This window comes from Pleurodeles waltl, chromosome 7 (assembly GCF_031143425.1).
Source record: "Pleurodeles waltl isolate 20211129_DDA chromosome 7, aPleWal1.hap1.20221129, whole genome shotgun sequence".
Taxonomy (NCBI): Eukaryota; Metazoa; Chordata; class Amphibia; order Caudata; family Salamandridae; genus Pleurodeles; species Pleurodeles waltl.
This window is the reverse complement of record NC_090446.1, coordinates 1128152422-1128170060: the sequence shown is the minus strand read 5'-3', so window position 1 is coordinate 1128170060 and position 17639 is coordinate 1128152422. Positions and strand designations below refer to the sequence as shown.

The window sequence follows — 17639 nt, the reverse complement described above, 5'->3', positions numbered from 1 at the left end:
ACATAGGAAGCGTTGACATGGACAGCGGTTGCACTGGCACTCTTGGCGTAGAGCCCGAGGACGAAGGAGAACAGATAGGGATTTCTTTCTTCCTACCTCTTGACTGCGATGAAGGACGTCGTTTTTCTCTTGACCTTCCTGATGTTTCAGAGAGGATGGCTCTGTAAAGGAGGTCTTTGACCCCCCAAAGGCCACTTAATGGTCTTACCTTTCCTCTCTCAGAGTCCTTTTTTTAAAGGTTTATAAATTGATAACATGTTTCAAGGTTAAGAGAAGCTAGTAGCAGGCAATGCAGACAGAGTATGAGTCAGAAATGGCCATCTTCCTCTCACATTAGGGGCATTTATTAAAAAGAGATGGCATTTTTGACTGATAAATATTTTTCAGTCAGAAAAATGTTTGTAAGTACAATGTTTACTTAAAAACGGCGAATGAAGTCAAAATCTTTTGATTTGTTGGAAATGTTTTCTTTTTTTGTCAATCAACTCAGGAGCTAGTGCTCTGTGATCCTTTCTGAAGGAGCCAGAAAAAAGAACTGACCTGTCACCTCTCTCTGACCTCTGATGGGATACTGATGGTCCTTGAGGCCTTAAAAGCACTGTACCATTTATTCGATTTACCATGTTAATCTGAATGCAGCCTACTGGCTAAAAATGTTTTTGTTTTTCATTGCAGTTTTCCATTCAATTAAAGAGAGTATTGCACTCTATGTCTTCTATTATTTGATTTACACAAATGCTGGAGTCTTTTTTTAATAGTTATTAAAGGAAAACGTTAAAAAATTAGACATGTTTTACCCTTGTAATATAGGCTGCACGTATGTCTTTTATCATGTAAGTTTTTATTTTAATTTTTTATTATAGAGAATTTTATGTGCTACACATATATATATATATATATATATATATATATATATGGAAAATGTAACTTACCCAGTGTACATCTGTTCGTGGCATGTTGTGCTGCAGATTCACATGCTATGCATATAGATTCCGACATCTAGTGTCAGGCTCGTAGTGTTACAAGTTGTTTTTCTTCGAATAAGTCTTTTAGAGTCATGGGATCGAGTGACTCCTTCTCTCGGTTCCATTTCGCATGGTCATCGACTCCATTGTTAGATTGTTTTCCCGCAGAGGGTAAAGAAAGGAGTGATAAAGTATATAAGAGAAAAGAGATGTCCATGCCAAAGTAAATGTATATACATATGTACAAATGTGTTAACGTAAACGACAAGAGGCTTCCAGGGAGGAGGGAGGGTGCATGTGAATCTGCAGCACAACATGCCACAAACAGATGTACACTGGTTAAGTGACATTTTCCGTTCGATGGCATGTGTAGCTGCAGATACACATGCTATGCATAGACTACAAAGCAGTTAGTCCTCCCAAAACAGCGGTGGCTAGCCTGTAGGAGTTGAAGTTGTTTGAAATAACGTTCTTAGGACAGCTTGTCCTACAGTGGCTTGTTGTTGTGAGAAAACATCAACACAGTAGTGTTTAGTAAATGTATGAGGTGTTGACCATGTAGCTGCTTTGCATATATCAGCTATTGGTATGTTTCCTAAAAAAGCCATTGTTGCACCTTTCTTTCTTGTCGAATGTGCTTTAGGAGTTGTCTTTCTGCTTTCATGTAACATGTCTGTATACATCTAACAATCCATCTTGCTAAACCTTGTTTTGATATAGGATTGCCTTTATGTAGTTGTTGGAAAGCTACAAAAAGTTGTTTTGTTTTCCTAAACTGTTTAGTTCTGTCTATGTAATACATTAGAGCTCTTTTAAGATCTAGTGTATGCAGAGCTCTTTCTGCCACAGAATCTGGCTGTGGAAAGAAGACTGGAAATTCCACTGTTTGATTGACGTGAAAGGGTGAGACTACTTTTGGTAGAAATTTGGGATTTGTTCTTAGTACAACCTTGTGTTTGTGTAATTGGAAAAAAGGTTCTTCAAGAGTGAAAGGTTGTATTTCACTTACTCTTCTTAAAGACGTAATTGCCACAAGGAAGGCAACCTTCCATGTTAGAAAATGAATTTGGCAAGAGTGCATGGGTTCAAAAGTGGTCCAATAAGTCTTGTAAGTACTATATTTAAATTCCAAGATGGAACTGGTGGTGTTTTTGGTGGAATGATGCGTTTTAACCCTTCCATGAGAGCTATAATAACAGGATCTCTAAATAAAGAACTATGTTGAATAGTTTGTAAATGTGCAGATATTGCAGTAAGGTGTATTTTTATGGAGGAAAAAGCTCAATTTGATTTTTGTAAATGAAGTAAGTAACATACAATGTTTTGTATTGATGCTGTTAGATTGACAATAGTAGACAAATCTTTTACACTTGTTTGCGTAGCACTGTCTAGTAGTGGGTTTTCGTGCTTGTTTAATGACTTCCATACATTCTGATGGAAGATTTAAATAACCAAATTCTATGACTTCAGGAGCCAAATCGCTAGACTGAGAGCATTGGGGTCTGGATGTCTGATTGGACCTTTGTTTTGTGTTAACAAATCTGGTCTGCGGGGGAGTTTGGAGTGAGGTACTACTGATAGATCTAGTAGTGTTGTGTACCACGGCTGACGTGCCCATGTTGGTGCTATGAGTATCATGTTGAGTGAAGTTTGACGCAACTTGTTGACTAGAAACGGAAGGAGTGGGAGAGGGGGAAAAGCGTAAGCAAATATCCCTGACCAATCGATCCATAGAGCATTGCCCCTGGATAGGGGATGTGGGTGTCTGGATGCGAAGTTTTGGCATTTTGTATTTTCGCTTGTTGCAAATAAATCTATGTCTGGTGTTCCCCACATTTGAAAGTACTTTTGAAGTACTTGGGGGTGAATCTCCCATTCGTATGTTTGTTGGTGATTTCTGCTGAGGACATCTGCCAACTGATTGTCTATCCCTGGAATATACTGTGCAAATGGGTGAATTGGATTGTGAATTGCCCATCTCCAAATTGCTAGAAGGAACAGTTGAGATGAATGTGTTTCCCTCCCTGTTTGTTGAGATAACACATGGTTGTCATGTTGTCTGTCTTTATAAGAACATTCTCCTGTTTGAGAAGAGGTTGAAATTCTTTTAGGGCAAGGAACACAGCTAATAATTCTAAATGGTTTATGTGTAGACATCCCATTGCCCTTGAATATTATGATTGTTTAGGTGAGCTCCTCAACCAATCATTGATGCATCTGTTGTGATTATGGTCTGAGGCACAGGGTCTTGAAACAACCGCCCGTTTATTAAATTGCTGCGATTCCACTGTTGAAGGGACATATGTGTTTGGCGGTCTATCAACACTAGATCTTGAAGTTGACCGTGTGCCTGTGACCATTGTTGTGCAAGGCACTGTTGTAAGGGCCTCATGTTTAATCTTGCATGTGGGACTATTGCTATGCAAGATGCCATCATTCCTAAGATTTTCATGACAAATCTTACAGTGTATTGTTGATTTGGTTGAATACGTGGAATTAAGATTTTGAAAAGCTTGTATCCTTTTTGTATTTGGATACACTAGAGCTAGTGGAGTATTTAGGATAGCACCTAAATATGGTTGTACTTGTGCTGGTAGAAGGTGTGACTTTTGGTAGTTTATAGAAATCCTAGCGTGTGCGGAGTTTCTATCACGTAACGTGTACGGTTTTGACATTGTGCACGACTGCTTGATTTTATTAGCCAATCATCTAGATATGGAAAGACATGGATGTGTTGTCTTCTTAGGTATGCTGCTACTACTGCTAAGCGCTTTGTGAACACCCTTCGAGCTGCTTTTATGCCAAAAGGTAACACTTTGAACTGGTAGTGTTTTCCTTGTATGAAAAACCTGAGGTATTTTTTGTGAGCTGGGTGGATGGGTAAGTGGAAATAACCATCTTTTAGGTCTAGGGCTGTCATAAAATCTTGTTTTTGTAGCAGTGGGATAACATCTTGCAGAGTTACCATGTGAAAATGTTCTGATAGGATGTCAAAATTGAGGGGCCTGAGGTCTAATATTGGTCTTAGGGTGTCATCTTTTGGGGGAATTAGAAAGTATAGTGACTATACTCCTGTCCCAGTTGAGACTGTGGAACTAATTCTATTGCTTGTTTGAGTAGTAGAGATTGAACCTCTTGTTGTAACAGAACTGTATGTTCTGGGGATAACTTGTGATATCTTGGTGGAATATTTGGAGGAGTGTTTATCAATTCTAAGCAATAGCCATTGCGGATAATTGATAACACAGGAGATGTGTTGAGTGGAAGGGAGTGAAGGAAGTCACTCTTTTGGTTGTGTTGCTGGTTGATTAGACGTTTGGAATTTACCTCTATTTCTAGAGTATTGTCCTCTGTATGTTCCTCTAAACCCACCTCGCTGGTACTGGGTTTGATATGTTTGTTTTGTTTGTGAAGTTGATGCCTTGGAGGATTGTGGTCTAAAACCTCCTCAAAACTGAGTCTTATGAAATGACCCCCTATATGGTGTAGTATACAGAGCACCCATTGCCTTTGCTGTATCGGAGTCTTTTTGCAATTTTTCTATTGTAGTGTCCACTTCAGGGCCAAAGAGGTGTTTCTTATCAAAAGTCATGTTTAACACAGCCTGTTGGATTTCTGGTTTAAAACCAGAGGAGCGCAGCCATGCATGTCTTCTAATGGTGATTGCTGTGTTCACGCTCCTTGCAGCTGTATCAGCCGCATCAAGGGTAGACCTTATCTGGTTGTTACTGATAGCTTGCCCTTCCTCCACTACTTGTTGTGCCCATCTTTTCCTTTGGGAGATGCTGTATGATATCCTGCATCTCATCCCAAAGAGCTGTATCATAACGGGCTAGTAGTGCCTGAGAATGAGCTATCCTCCACTGATATGCTGCTTGGGACGCAACTCTTTTCCCTGCAGTGTCAAATTTCCTGCTCTCTTTATTATGAGGGGGTGCATCTCCTGAAGACTGGCTATTTGCCCTCTTTCGTGCAGCACTAAACACCACTGAATCAGGAGGCACCTGATGGGTAATATAATCAGGGTCAGAGGGTGCAGGCTTATATTTCTTTTCTATTCTAGGTGTGATTAGTCTGGATTTCACAGGCTCATTAAAAATTTGGTGTGCTTGTTTTACCATGCCTGGTAACATTGGGAGCCATTGGCACCTAGAATGTGTTGAAGATAACGTGTTAAACAAAAAATCTTTCTCCAGTGGTTCAGTGTGCATTGTTACCCCATGGTAAGCTGCAGCCCTGGATACGACCCGATTGTATACTGTGGTATCTTCAGGTGGAGATGCTTTAGATGAGGAGGTATCTGGGTCGTTATCTATGATAGGATCAGGATCATAAAGGTCCCATGGATCTACAATGTCTTCTTGTGAATCAAAAGAATGTGTTGGAGAAGGCATTGGCGGAGGGCTGGTGTGAGGAGAGGTAGATAGGTGTGGAAAATGAGTAGGAGAAGCCTGTACTGGCTTCTCTTTTTGCTTTGGCACTTTAGCTGGGGGCTGTGCAGTGTCCAGTTCTTCTTGGAATGCCAGCTTTCTCTTTGTCTTTAGAGGAGGTGCTGTAATAATTATCCCTTTCTCTTTATGGATGTGTATCCTAGATTGTCTCTCATCCATAACTTGTAGAATGGGCTCAATGTCCGACTCTTCCTCAGAGGCTTTAGGGCTTTCTCGTAATTTTTTGGAAAGTACTTGCTCCTCTGTATAACATGTCTTTTTCGGTTCCTAAGTTTGTTGCTTTTTCGGTATCGAAAATGTTGTGGAAGGTCTCGCCTCCAAAACTGCCTTTCTAATTTCCAAAATTTGCTGTTTTTTTGCTGGTGTTCGAAATAGAGCCCTTCATAGTCTTTGTCGACTCCGAAGTAGTCAGAGGTGTGGCTTTTTTCAGTGCTGAACCCGAAGGTCTGTCACTGACTGTTTTTTCGGGCCAAACCATGGCCTTCCGGCAGTGGTGTACCCAAGGCCCTAAGATGATTCTTGTGTGGGGGTGCAGGGCAAGACGTACTTACATGCTGGCCGGCTGTGATGGGTCTGTCGTCTTCGGATTCCTGCTCAGAGTCTGTGTCTCGGGTAGAGACTGCTGTTTGCACCTGCTCCTCTACAGTGGCGTCGAGATGTTCACTGCTCTTCGACGCCATTTTCACCCTTCTTGCTCTTCGGTCTCTAAGAGTCTTTTTTTATCTAAACGATCGACAGGCCTCACAGTTTTCCTCCCGATGGTGTGGAGAAAGACACAGGTGGCAAACCAAATGCTGGTATGGGTACTTGGCGTGGCACAGAGGGCAGAATCGGAATGGAGTCTGAGCCATCAGGCTCTCCATGCGGTCGGCCCGAACAGGCCAGAGTTGGGCGCGCGTGCCCCGAAGGGCGAACACAGTGGTTTTCCGACAGTACTACTGGTTCGATGCTAGATGGAGAATGCGATCAAGACAATACCGACGAAAGGCAAGGTTTTCTAACATTTTCTGAATCAAAATCTCAGAGCGAGAGGAAACACGTCCGAACCTGATGGCGGAAAGAAAACAATCTAACAATGAAGTCGATGACCATGCGCAATGGAACCAAGAGGAGGAGTCAACACTCAGAGCGCAACACTAGATTTCGGAATCGATATACATAGCATGTGTATCTGCAGCTACACATGACATCGAATATATATATAAATATGTATAGATGGAAAATGTCACATACCCAGTGTACATCTGTTCTTGGCATGTAGTGCTGCAGATTCACATGCTATGCATAGCTCTTCTGACATCTAGTGTTGGGCTCGGAGTGTTACAAGTTGTTTATGTTCGAAGAAGTCTTTTCGGAGTCAAGGGATTGAGTGAATCCTCCTCTGGGTTACAGTGCACATGGGCATCGACTCCAATGTTACATTGTTTTCCCGCAAAGGGTGAAGGAAGGAGTGATAGATTATAAGAATATAAAGAGATGTCCATGCAAGTATCAATGTATCTACATATGTACAAATGATAAACTTAAACGACTACAGGCTTCCGGGGAGGAGGAAGTGAATCTGCAGCACTACATGCCACAAACAGATGTACACTGGGTAAGTGACATTTTCCGTTCGATGGCATGTGTAGTGCAGATACACATGCTATACGTAGACTACAACACAGTTAGTTCTCCCAAAAAATAGAGGTGGCTAACCTGTAGGAGTCGAAGTTGTTTGAAATAGTGTTCTTAAGACAGCTTGGCCTACATTGGCCTGTTGCTGTGAGAAAACAACACTATAGAGTTTAGTAAAGGTATGAGGGGTAGACTATGTGGCAGCTTTGCATATATCGGTCATTGGTACGTTTCCTAAAAATGCCATTGACGCACCTTTCTTTCTTGTAGAATGTGCTCTAGGAGTGATTAAAAGTTGGCTTTTTGCATTGATGTAGCATGTTTGTATGCATCTAACAATCCATTTTGCTAAGCCTTGTTTAGATATAGGATTGCCTTTATGTGGTTGTTGAAAAGCAGCAAAACATTGTTTTGTTTTCCTAAGGTCTTTAGGTCCATCTATATAGTACATAAGAGCTCTTTTGGGATCTAGAGTATCAAGAGCTCTTTCTGCAACTGAGTCTGGCTGTGGAAAGAAGACTGGCAATTCCACTGTTTGGTTGATGTGAAAAGGAGACACTACTTTTGGTAGAACTTTTTGATTTGTTTTAAGTACGACTTTGTGTTTGTGTACTTGGAAAAAAGGTTCCTCAATAGTGAAGGCTTGTATTTCACTAACTTTTCTTAATGAAGTAATAGCTACAAGGATGGCAACCTTCCATGTTAAAATTTGAATTTGACAAGAGTGCATGGGTTCAAAAGGTGGGCCCATGAGTTTGGTAAGTACGATATTTAGATTCCAAGAAGGAACAGTTGGTGTCCTAGGTGGAATAATGCGTTTTAATCCTTCCATGAAAGCTTTAATAACAGGGACTTTGAATAGAGAAGTATGATGAATATTTTGTAAATATGCAGATATTGCAGTAAGGTGGATTTTGATGGATGAGAAAAATACATTTGATTTTTGTAAATGAAGTAGTTAGCATACATATCTTGTATACATGCTGTGAGTGGATCAGTATTTTTAGATTGACAGTAGTAAACAAATCTTTTCCATTTGTTAGCATAACATTGTCTGGTAGTAGGTTTACGTGCTTGTTTAAGCACTTCCATACATTCTGATGGAAGTTTTAGGTAACGAAATTCTATGACTTCAGGAGCAAAATCGCTAATTTGAGAGCATTGGGGTTTGGGTGCCTAATTTGACCTTTGTTCTGTGTTAACAAATCTAGTCTGTTTGGTAGTTTGGAATGAGGTACTACAGACAGGTCTAGGAGCGTGTGTACCAATGTTGACATGCCCATGTTGGGGCTCTGAGTATCATGGTGAGAGATGTCTGACGTAGTTTGCTTACCAGAAAGGGAAGGAGTGGGGGAGGGGGAAAAGCGTAAGCAAATATCCCTGACCAATTGATCCATAAAGCATTGCCCTTGGATAGAGGATGTGGGTGTCAGGATGCGAAGTTTTGGCATTTCGTGTTTTCGCTTGTTGCAAATAGATCTATTTCTGGTGTCCCCCACTTTTGAAAGTACTTTTGAAGTACTTGGGAGTGAATCTCCCATTCTTGAGTTTGTTGGTGATTCCTGCATAGGAGATCCGCTAACTGATTGTCTATTCCTGGAATGTATTCTGCTAATAGATGAATGTGATTAGGAATTGCACATTTCCATATTGTCTGGGCTAGCAGAGACAGTTGAGATGAATGTGTCCCACCCTGTTTTTTTTAGGTATTACATTGTCGTCATGTTGTCTGTTTTTATCAGAACAGTCTTCTGTTTGAGAAGGGGTTGAAACGCTTCCAGGGCAAGAAACACAGCCAATAATTCCAGGTGGTATATGTGAAATTCTTTCTGTTTGGGATCCCATTTCCCTTGAATGGTATGATTGTTGAGATGAGCTCCCCAACCTATCATCGATGCATCTGTTATTATGGTTTGAGGTACAGGGTCTTGAAATGACCGCACATTCATTAGATTGCTGAGATTCCACCACTGAAGGGACGTGTGCGTATGGCGGTCCATCAACACAAGATCTTAAAGCTGACCGTGTGCCTGGGACCATTGTTGTGAGAGGCATTGTTGTAAAGGCCTCATGTTCAGTCTTGCATGTAGAACTATGGCTATGCAAGATGCCATCATCCCTAGAATTTTCACGATAAATCTTACAGTGTATTGTTGATTTGGTTGGATATGTGAGATGAGATTTTGGAAAGCTTGTATTCGGATATAATAGGGCTTTTTGAGTTTTTAGAACATCACCTAGATAAGGCTGTACCTGTGCTGGTTGAAGGTGTGACTTTTGATAATTTAGAGTGAATCCTAGTGTATGCAGTGTTTCTATTACATACCGAGTGTGTTGTTTGCATTGTATAAAACTGCTTGATTTTATTAGCCAATCGTCTAGATATGGAAAGACGTGAATGTGTTGTCTTCTTAAGTAGGCTGCTACTACTGCTAGACAGTTTGTGAACACTCTTGGAGCTGTTATTATGCCAAATGGCAAAACTTTGAACTGGTAATGTTTTCCTGCTATGATGAACTTGAGGTATTTCCTGTGAGCTGGATAAATGGGTATATGGAAATATACATCTCTGAGGTCTAAAGCAGTCATGTAATCTTGCTTTTGTAGTAGAGGAATGACATCCTGCAGAGTTATCATGTGAAAATGTACTGACAGGATGTATACATTGAGAGGTCTGAGATCTAGGATAGGCCTTAAAGTGCCACCCTTTTTGGGAATGAGGAAGTATAGTGAGTATACACCTGTTCCTTGTTGAGAATGTGGGACCAATTCTATTGCTTGTTTTAGTAGTAGGGATTGCACTTCATGTTGTAACAGAACATTGTGTTCTGGGGACAATTTGTGGTAATGTGGTGGAATGTTTGGAGGGGTGGAGATTAACTCTAGGAGATGTGTGTGGTGGAGGGGTGGGAAAGAAGTCACTGTTTGGATGGTGTAGTGGCTTGCTTTGAGGCTTGGAATTTGCCTCGGTTTCTGAAATATTGTCCTCTATAGGACCCTTTAAAGCTCCCCCTTTGATATTGTGTCTGTTGTCCCTGCTTTGACTGGGAGGTAGAAGGTTCAGACGATTGTGGTTTAAATCCTCCTCTGAATTGGGGTCTGAGAAAGGAGCCTCTATATGGTGTGGTATATAATGCTCTCATTGCCTTTGCAGTATGAGACCTTTCTCAGTTTCTCAATGGTGGTCTACACCTCAGGCCAAAATAAATGTTTTTTTATCGAAAGGCATGTTAAGTACTGCCCGTTGAATTTCTGGTTTAAAACCAGAAGAGCGTAACCATGCATGCCTTCGTATTGTAATGGCTGTATTTACACTTTTTGCAGCTGTATCAGCAGCATCGAGCACAGATCTTATCTTATTATTACTTATTGCCTGTCTTTCCTCTACAACCTGTTGTACTCTCCTTTCATGCTCTTTTGGGAGGTGTTGTATGAATTCTTGCATCTCATCCTAACGAGTGGAGGATCATCTCCTGATGATTGGCTGTTAGCTCTTTTCCTAGCTGCACTTAACACTACTGAGTCTGGAGGAACTTGATGTGTGATATAATCTGGGTCAGTAGGAGCAGGTTTATATTTTTTTGTCAATTCTAGGAGTAATTACTCTAGCTTTGACTGGCTCACTGAAAATTTGGGCAGCATGTTTGACCATTCCAGGCAACACTGGGAGACACTGGTACCTAGAATGAGTGGAATACAGAGTGTTGAATAAAACATCTTCTTCTAGGGGTTCAGAGTGCATAAGCACCCCATGGTAAGCAGCTGCCCTAGAAACTACCTGAGTGTAGGCAGTAGTGTCTTCCAGTGGAGAAGACTGTAAGAGGTATAGATCAGGATCATTGTCTGGAATGGGATCAGGGTCATACAGATCCCAAGGATCCACTGTATCTCCATGCAAGTACAGTGAGTGTGTTGGAGAAGGCAATGGTGGTGGACTATTGTGAGGAGGTGAAAAAGAAAGCTGTGGAGAGTGAGGAGGAGAAGTAGGGAGAGGGGCTTCTCCTTTTGTTTTTGAACCTTTGCTGGTGATTGAACAGAGTCTAATTCCTCTTGAAAAGCCAGCTTTCTTTTGGTCTTTAAAGGAGGTGCAGTCAAAATTCTGCCATTCTCTTTATGTATATAGATTCTAGATTGCCTTTCATCCATAATGTCCAATATTGGCGGAATCTCAGTGTCTTCATGATCAGGATTGTAAGATTCTTGCATCGGCTTCGAGATTTGTTTAAGTTTACTGGAAAGTCCTTGTTCCTCTGTGTATGAGGCTTTCTTCGGTTCTGAAGTCTGAAATGTTTTGGTCCCTAAAATGAAGTCAGCTGTTTCGGCTCCAAAGCAGGGCGTCGAATCTTCGACTCAGAGGAGTGAGGATGCTTACTGGAGTTCGAGGTAAAACTTCTGACCAACTTGCTCGACTCCAAAGTAGACGGATGACTGGCCTTTTTCGGCGCCAAACCCGAGGGTCGGTCGCATGCAGTCTTTTTTCGGGTCGACCCATTGCCTTGTGGCAGTGGTGTGCCCAAGGCCTTCTGTAGTTTTGTATGTATGGGAGTAGGGGCAGACGTACTCACATGCTGGCCAGCTGTGATGGGTCTATCTTTGTCGGATTCCTGCTCGGAATCAGTATCTCAAACGGAGACCCGCTGTCTGCGCCTGCTCTTCTTTTGTGATGTCGAGATGTTCTGTGATTTTCTACGCCATTTCTAATCTTCGGGCTCTACGATCTCTTAAAGTCTTCTTAGATCGAAACAATCGACACGCCTCGCAATCTTCTTTTCGATGGTCAGGAGAAAGGCACAAATTACAAACCAGATGTTGGTCTGTATATGGGTACTTTGCGTGGCACTGAGGGCAGAATCGAAATGGAGTCCGATCCATCAGGCTTCCACGTGGTAGGCCCGAGTTGGGCGCATGTGCCCAGAAGGGCAAAATTTAGATTCCGACGGTAGTAAGAGTTTGCTAGATGAAAACGTGATCGAAATAATACCGACAATTAAATAGGTTTTCTAAGGTTTTCCGATTCGAAATCTCAGAGCGAGAGGAAACACGTCCGAAATTAACAGCAGAAAGAAAACAATCTAACAATGGAGTCGATGCCCATGCACACTGTAACCCAGAGGAGGAGTCACACGATCTTGTGACTCTGAAAAGACTTCTTCGAACAAAAACAACTTGTAACACTCCGAGCCCAACACTAGATGTCGGAAGAGCTATGCATAGCATGTGTATCTGCAGCTACACATGTCCAGGGTCCCTGCAAAAGGGTGGGAATATTCAGTGTTTATGACTATTGATGAGGATCCCCTGGAAGAGAAACCGGTTTATGCAAGGAGAGCACAAAATGTGCGCTTTAAAGCAGACTGGTATTGCTCAGAGGCCTCACCTCCCAAGCCCAGTGACACCTAATTCAAAAGGTAGATGTGGCCCCATCTCTCCTCCTTTGTTCTGCCTTATCCTGTCTGAGGTGGGCTCAGCAACAGGAGGTCAGAGCAGTGTCTGGGGTCGGCAGCAGCACGGGCTGGCATGCAGACCCTGCAAGGCTGTACAGGTAGACATGGGGGATCCCATAGAGTACATGGTATCATGCAACTAGCACTGGAATCGGTGTAGTTGCATGATTCTAACATGTTTGATATCAAACATGCCTAGATTTAGTGAAGCCATTATGTAATTTGGGATCTCGTGTTGACCAGTGTCCATTGCATACCTTGAGATGGCTTCCCCGCACTTACAAACCCCAGAAAAGGGAGTCTGGGGTTTGTAGAGGCACCCCTGCTCATGCAGGGGTGCCCTCACACTGAGAACCATGCACCCTGCCCTTGGGCTAATGGGCCTACCTTTAGGTGACTTACAGGGTCAAAGTGTAGTGACCAGGATATAAGGCAAACCTTTTATCTGGAGTGAAAGGTGCATGTATCATTTTACACAGACTGCAATGGCAGTAGTCACAGTTTGCATGGGCCCTCATGGGTGGCACAATACATGGTGCAGCCTATGTGGGACCCATGGTGTACCAATACCCTGGGTACCCAAGTACAACATTCTAGGGACTTACATGGGTGCACCAGTATGCCAATTGTGAGGGGCAAAAGTTACCTTACAACTAAATTTAGGGGAGAGAGCACAGACACTGGGGTCCGGGTTAGCAGGAGTCCAGTGTAAAACAGTCTAAACACACTGACACCAGGCACAACGTGGAGGTAACTAAGCCAGAAAGGAGCTGCGTTTCTACAAACAGTTAATTGGTATCCACAGTTAATAAAAATAAATGAAGATATGATTTCCACATCTCCTACCAAATAAGCTTTTAGTGTTTCATGGTCAAATCAGTTGCTGACCAACAATTACTCATTCTGTTCCAAGATTCTCTCCTCCTGAAAGAAGTCTGAGTTTCATATCTGATTAACAATTAACATTACTGGACGTCTGCTTACCTCATCATCGGTTTCCTGTCGGCTGAAGGACCTTAAAGACATATCATCCATAAGATCTTCCTGACTATCGTGGGGTTGCTCCACCTTTCCACTGAAGAACAGGACAGTCTCTGGGCTGGGGTTGGGCCAGGATAAAACTCCTTGTTTGTCTACACAACAGAGCACCTACACCACAACAAAAAAAAGACACATGGAGCTTACATTGTCTTTGGGGATGAGGTAGAGGAGAAGCGTAGCAGTACTATGAGAAAAGAAAGCTAAATTGGTCTGTCTAGCTTAAACCTCAAGTTGCATTATGAAGCGACAGAGGAAGATTCCTCCATACCAAATATAACCTGAGTTTTAAAGCCAGCTTGTAAAATGCTGCTTTCCAGTCAGAGAGTAATCTTCAAGCACATGCTGTATCAAACAGATGAAAGAAAAGAGTCTTAAAGAAAGACAAAAAATGAGCACTATTTTAAGTAATTTCAGCATTGATAAGTTAAATAATAGATGAGCCTAATGAAAGGTTAAAATTATATAGATTAGATCATTAAGACACATCAGTACCAGAAATAGTACATGTAGGAAGTTGGCTCTGTATGTGCTATTTCAAAGTAAGGAATAGCATGCACAGAGTCCAAGGGTTCCCCTTAGAGGTAAAATAGTGGTAAAAATAGATAATACTAATGCTCTATTTTGTGGTAGTGTGGTCGAGCAGTAGGCTTATCCAAGGAGTAGTGTTAAGCATTTGTTGTACATACACATAGACAATAAATGAGGTACACACACTCAGAGACAAATCCAGCCAATAGGTTTTTGTATAGAAAAATATATTTTCTTAGTTTATTTTACGAACCACAGGTTCAAATTCTACATGTAATATCTCATTTGAAAGGTATTGCAGGTAAGTACTTTAGGAACTTTAAATCATAAAAATTGCATGTATACTTTTCAAGTTATTGACAAATAGCTGTTTTAAAAGTGGACACTTAGTGCAATTTTCACAGTTCCTGGGGGAGGTAAGTTTTTGTTAGTTTTACCAGGTAAGTAAGACACTTACAGGGTTCAGTTCTTGGTCCAAGGTAGCCCACCGTTGGGGGTTCAGAGCAACCCCAAAGTCACCACACCAGCAGCTCAGGGCCGGTCAGGTGCAGAGTTCAAAGTGGTGTCCAAAACGCATAGGCTAGAATGGAGAGAAGGGGGTGCCCCGGTTCCGGTCTGCTTGCAGGTAAGTACCCGCGTCTTCGGAGGGCAGACCAGGGGGGTTTTGTAGGGCACCGGGGGGGACACAAGTCCACACAGAAATTTCACCCTCAGCAGCGCGGGGGCGGCCGGGTGCAGTGTAGAAACAAGCGTCGGGTTTGTAGTGTTAGTCTATGGGAGATCTCGGGATCTCTTCAGCGCTGCAGGCAGGCAAGGGGGGGATTCCTCGGGGAAACCTCCACTTGGGCAAGGGAGAGGGACTCCTGGGGGTCACTCCTCCAGTGAAAGTCCGGTCCTTCAGGTCCTGGGGGCTGCGGGTGCAGGGTCTCTCCCAGGCGTCGGGACTTTGGATTCAAAGAGTCGCGGTCAGGGGAAGCCTCGGGATTCCCTCTGCAGGCGGCGCTGTGGGGGCTCAGGGGGGACAGGTTTTGGTACTCACAGTATCAGAGTAGTCCTGGGGTCCCTCCTGAGGTGTTGGATCTCCACCAGCCGAGTCGGGGTCGCCGGGTGCAGTGTTGCAAGCCTCACGCTTCTTGCGGGGAGCTTGCAGGGTTCTTTAAAGCTGCTGGAAACAAAGTTGCAGCTTTTCTTGGAGCAGGTCCGCTGTCCTCGGGAGTTTCTTGTCTTTTCGAAGCAGGGGCAGTCCTCAGAGGATGTCGAGGTCGCTGGTCCCTTGGGAAGGCGTCGCTGGAGCAGGATCTTTGGAAGGCAGGAGACAGGCCGGTGAGTTTCTGGAGCCAAGGCAGTTGTCGTCTTCTGGTCTTCCTCTGCAGGGGTTTTCAGCTAGGCAGTCCTTCTTCTTGTAGTTGCAGGAATCTAATTTTCTAGGGTTCAGGGTAGCCCTTAAATACTAAATTTAAGGGCGTGTTTAGGTCTGGGGGGTTAGTAGCCAATGGCTACTAGCCCTGAGGGTGGGTACACCCTCTTTGTGCCTCCTCCCAAGGGGAGGGGGTCACAATCCTAACCCTATTGGGGGAATCCTCCATCTGCAAGATGGAGGATTTCTAAAAGTTAGAGTCACCTCAGCTCAGGACACCTTAGGGGCTGTCCTGACTGGCCAGTGACTCCTCCTTGTTGCTTTCTTTGTTCCCTCCAGCCTTGCCGCCAAAAGTGGGGGCCGTGGCCGGAGGGGGCGGGCAACTCCACTAAGCTGGAGTGCCCTGCTGGGCTGTGACAAAGGGGTGAGCCTTTGAGGCTCACCGCCAGGTGTCACAGCTCTTGCCTGGGGGAGGTGTTAGCATCTCCACCCAGTGCAGGCTTTGTTACTGGCCTCAGAGTGACAAAGGCACTCTCCCCATGGGGCCAGCAACATGTCTCTGGTGTGGCAGGCTGCTGGAACTAGTCAGCCTACACAGACAGTCGGTTAAGTTTCAGGGGGCACCTCTAAGGTGCCCTCTGGGGTGTATTTTGCAATAAAATGTACACTGGCATCAGTGTGCATTTATTGTGCTGAGAAGTTTGATACCAAACTTCCCAGTTTTCAGTGTAGCCATTATGGTGCTGTGGAGTTCGTGTTTGACAGACTCCCAGACCATATACTCTTATGGCTACCCTGCACTTACAATGTCTAAGGTTTTGTTTAGACACTGTAGGGGTACCATGCTCATGCACTGGTACCCTCACCTATGGTATAGTGCACCCTGCCTTAGGGCTGTAAGGCCTGCTAGAGGGGTGGCTTACCTATACTGCATAGGCAGTGAGAGGCTGGCATGGCACCCTGAGGGGAGTGCCATGTCGACTTACTCGTTTTGTCCTCACTAGCACACACAAGCTGGCAAGCAGTGTGTCTGTGCTGAGTGAGAGGTCTCCAGGGTGGCATAAGACATGCTGCAGCCCTTAGAGACCTTCCTTGGCATCAGGGCCCTTGGTACTAGAAGTACCAGTTACAAGGGACTTATCTGGATGCCAGGGTCTGCCAATTGTGGATACAAAAGTACAGGTTAGGGAAAGAACACTGGTGCTGGGGCCTGGTTAGCAGGCCTCAGCACACTTTCAATTGTAAACATAGCATCAGCAAAGGCAAAAAGTCAGGGGGCAACCATGCCAAGGAGGCATTTCCTTACAGTACAGGTGCATGTATGTATATTCATGGGTAGCCACAGAGAAGATGAGTTACACAGCAAGAAAGTATACTCAACGCAAACTCTTATAATGATCAGGAGATTATGCATATTTTGACCCAGCATTTGGTAAGGCCTGACTCATGCCACTGGCTGAAGAATCCTTGTCTTTGGTCTTTCTACCTTATTCTTGTCCCAAGGATCATGCAATACTTCTGAAATAGGGTGCAGAGTGTCAGTGCTGGGATACACTAAGAGGAGCCTAACCTTGCACATTGGACTCACCAGCACTCTAATTGCACCTCACTGCACCAAGATCAACAGCGTGGGACCCCCTCGTTTACTACAGGAACAAGTTATTTATCTTCAGTTCAACTTTTTCTGGTGGATACTCTTATATAATCACTGACTCCTCACCTTTAGAATATTCCCTTTGCACTAGACTGGATCCGGAAACCTTTTCAGCAATACTCTTTCCCACTGCTCAGTGGTGCCACATGGCTTCACGCTGTCTCCTTAGTGACCCAGAAATGACAAAGAGGAACCACATATAAGGACCACCCCTGAGCGCTGACATCTGTTTCTTCCTCAAATTCTTCTGTACCCTCAGACGCAGAGCATAAACAATTAACAATACCGGTGTGCAGATCTCTCACATGGGACCTTTTTAGATGGCAAAAAGAGATAAATCCACAGAATGGGGAGGTGGAAGAGCCATGAGAAATCTGAGTTTAGATGACTATCCACCAGAAAGAGTGTAATTGAAGACAATTAACTTATTCTTCTGATGGATACTTCTAACCACAGATTCATCACTTTAAGAACTGATACCAAAGCAGTACCTCCCAGAAATGGAGGGTATGTGCAGGACTGAGCGGGCTAAAAGTCCTTACTGTCAGTACCAGTTGTCAAGGCGGGAGTCGCAACAAGCAG

General features: G+C 43.5%; 1 protein-coding gene across 9 annotated transcripts in view; it reads right to left on the bottom strand.

Moving 5' to 3' along the window:
- Nucleotides 1-17639, bottom strand: part of TMEM94 (transmembrane protein 94) — a 543968-nt gene that overhangs the window by 259882 nt on the left and 266447 nt on the right. For all 9 annotated transcript variants that reach the window (XM_069200153.1, XM_069200150.1, XM_069200148.1 and 6 more), the window contains one exon: nt 13462-13626. In XM_069200153.1, the coding sequence (XP_069056254.1) occupies nt 13462-13626 (165 nt within the window). The remainder of the gene's footprint in view (nt 1-13461; nt 13627-17639) is intronic.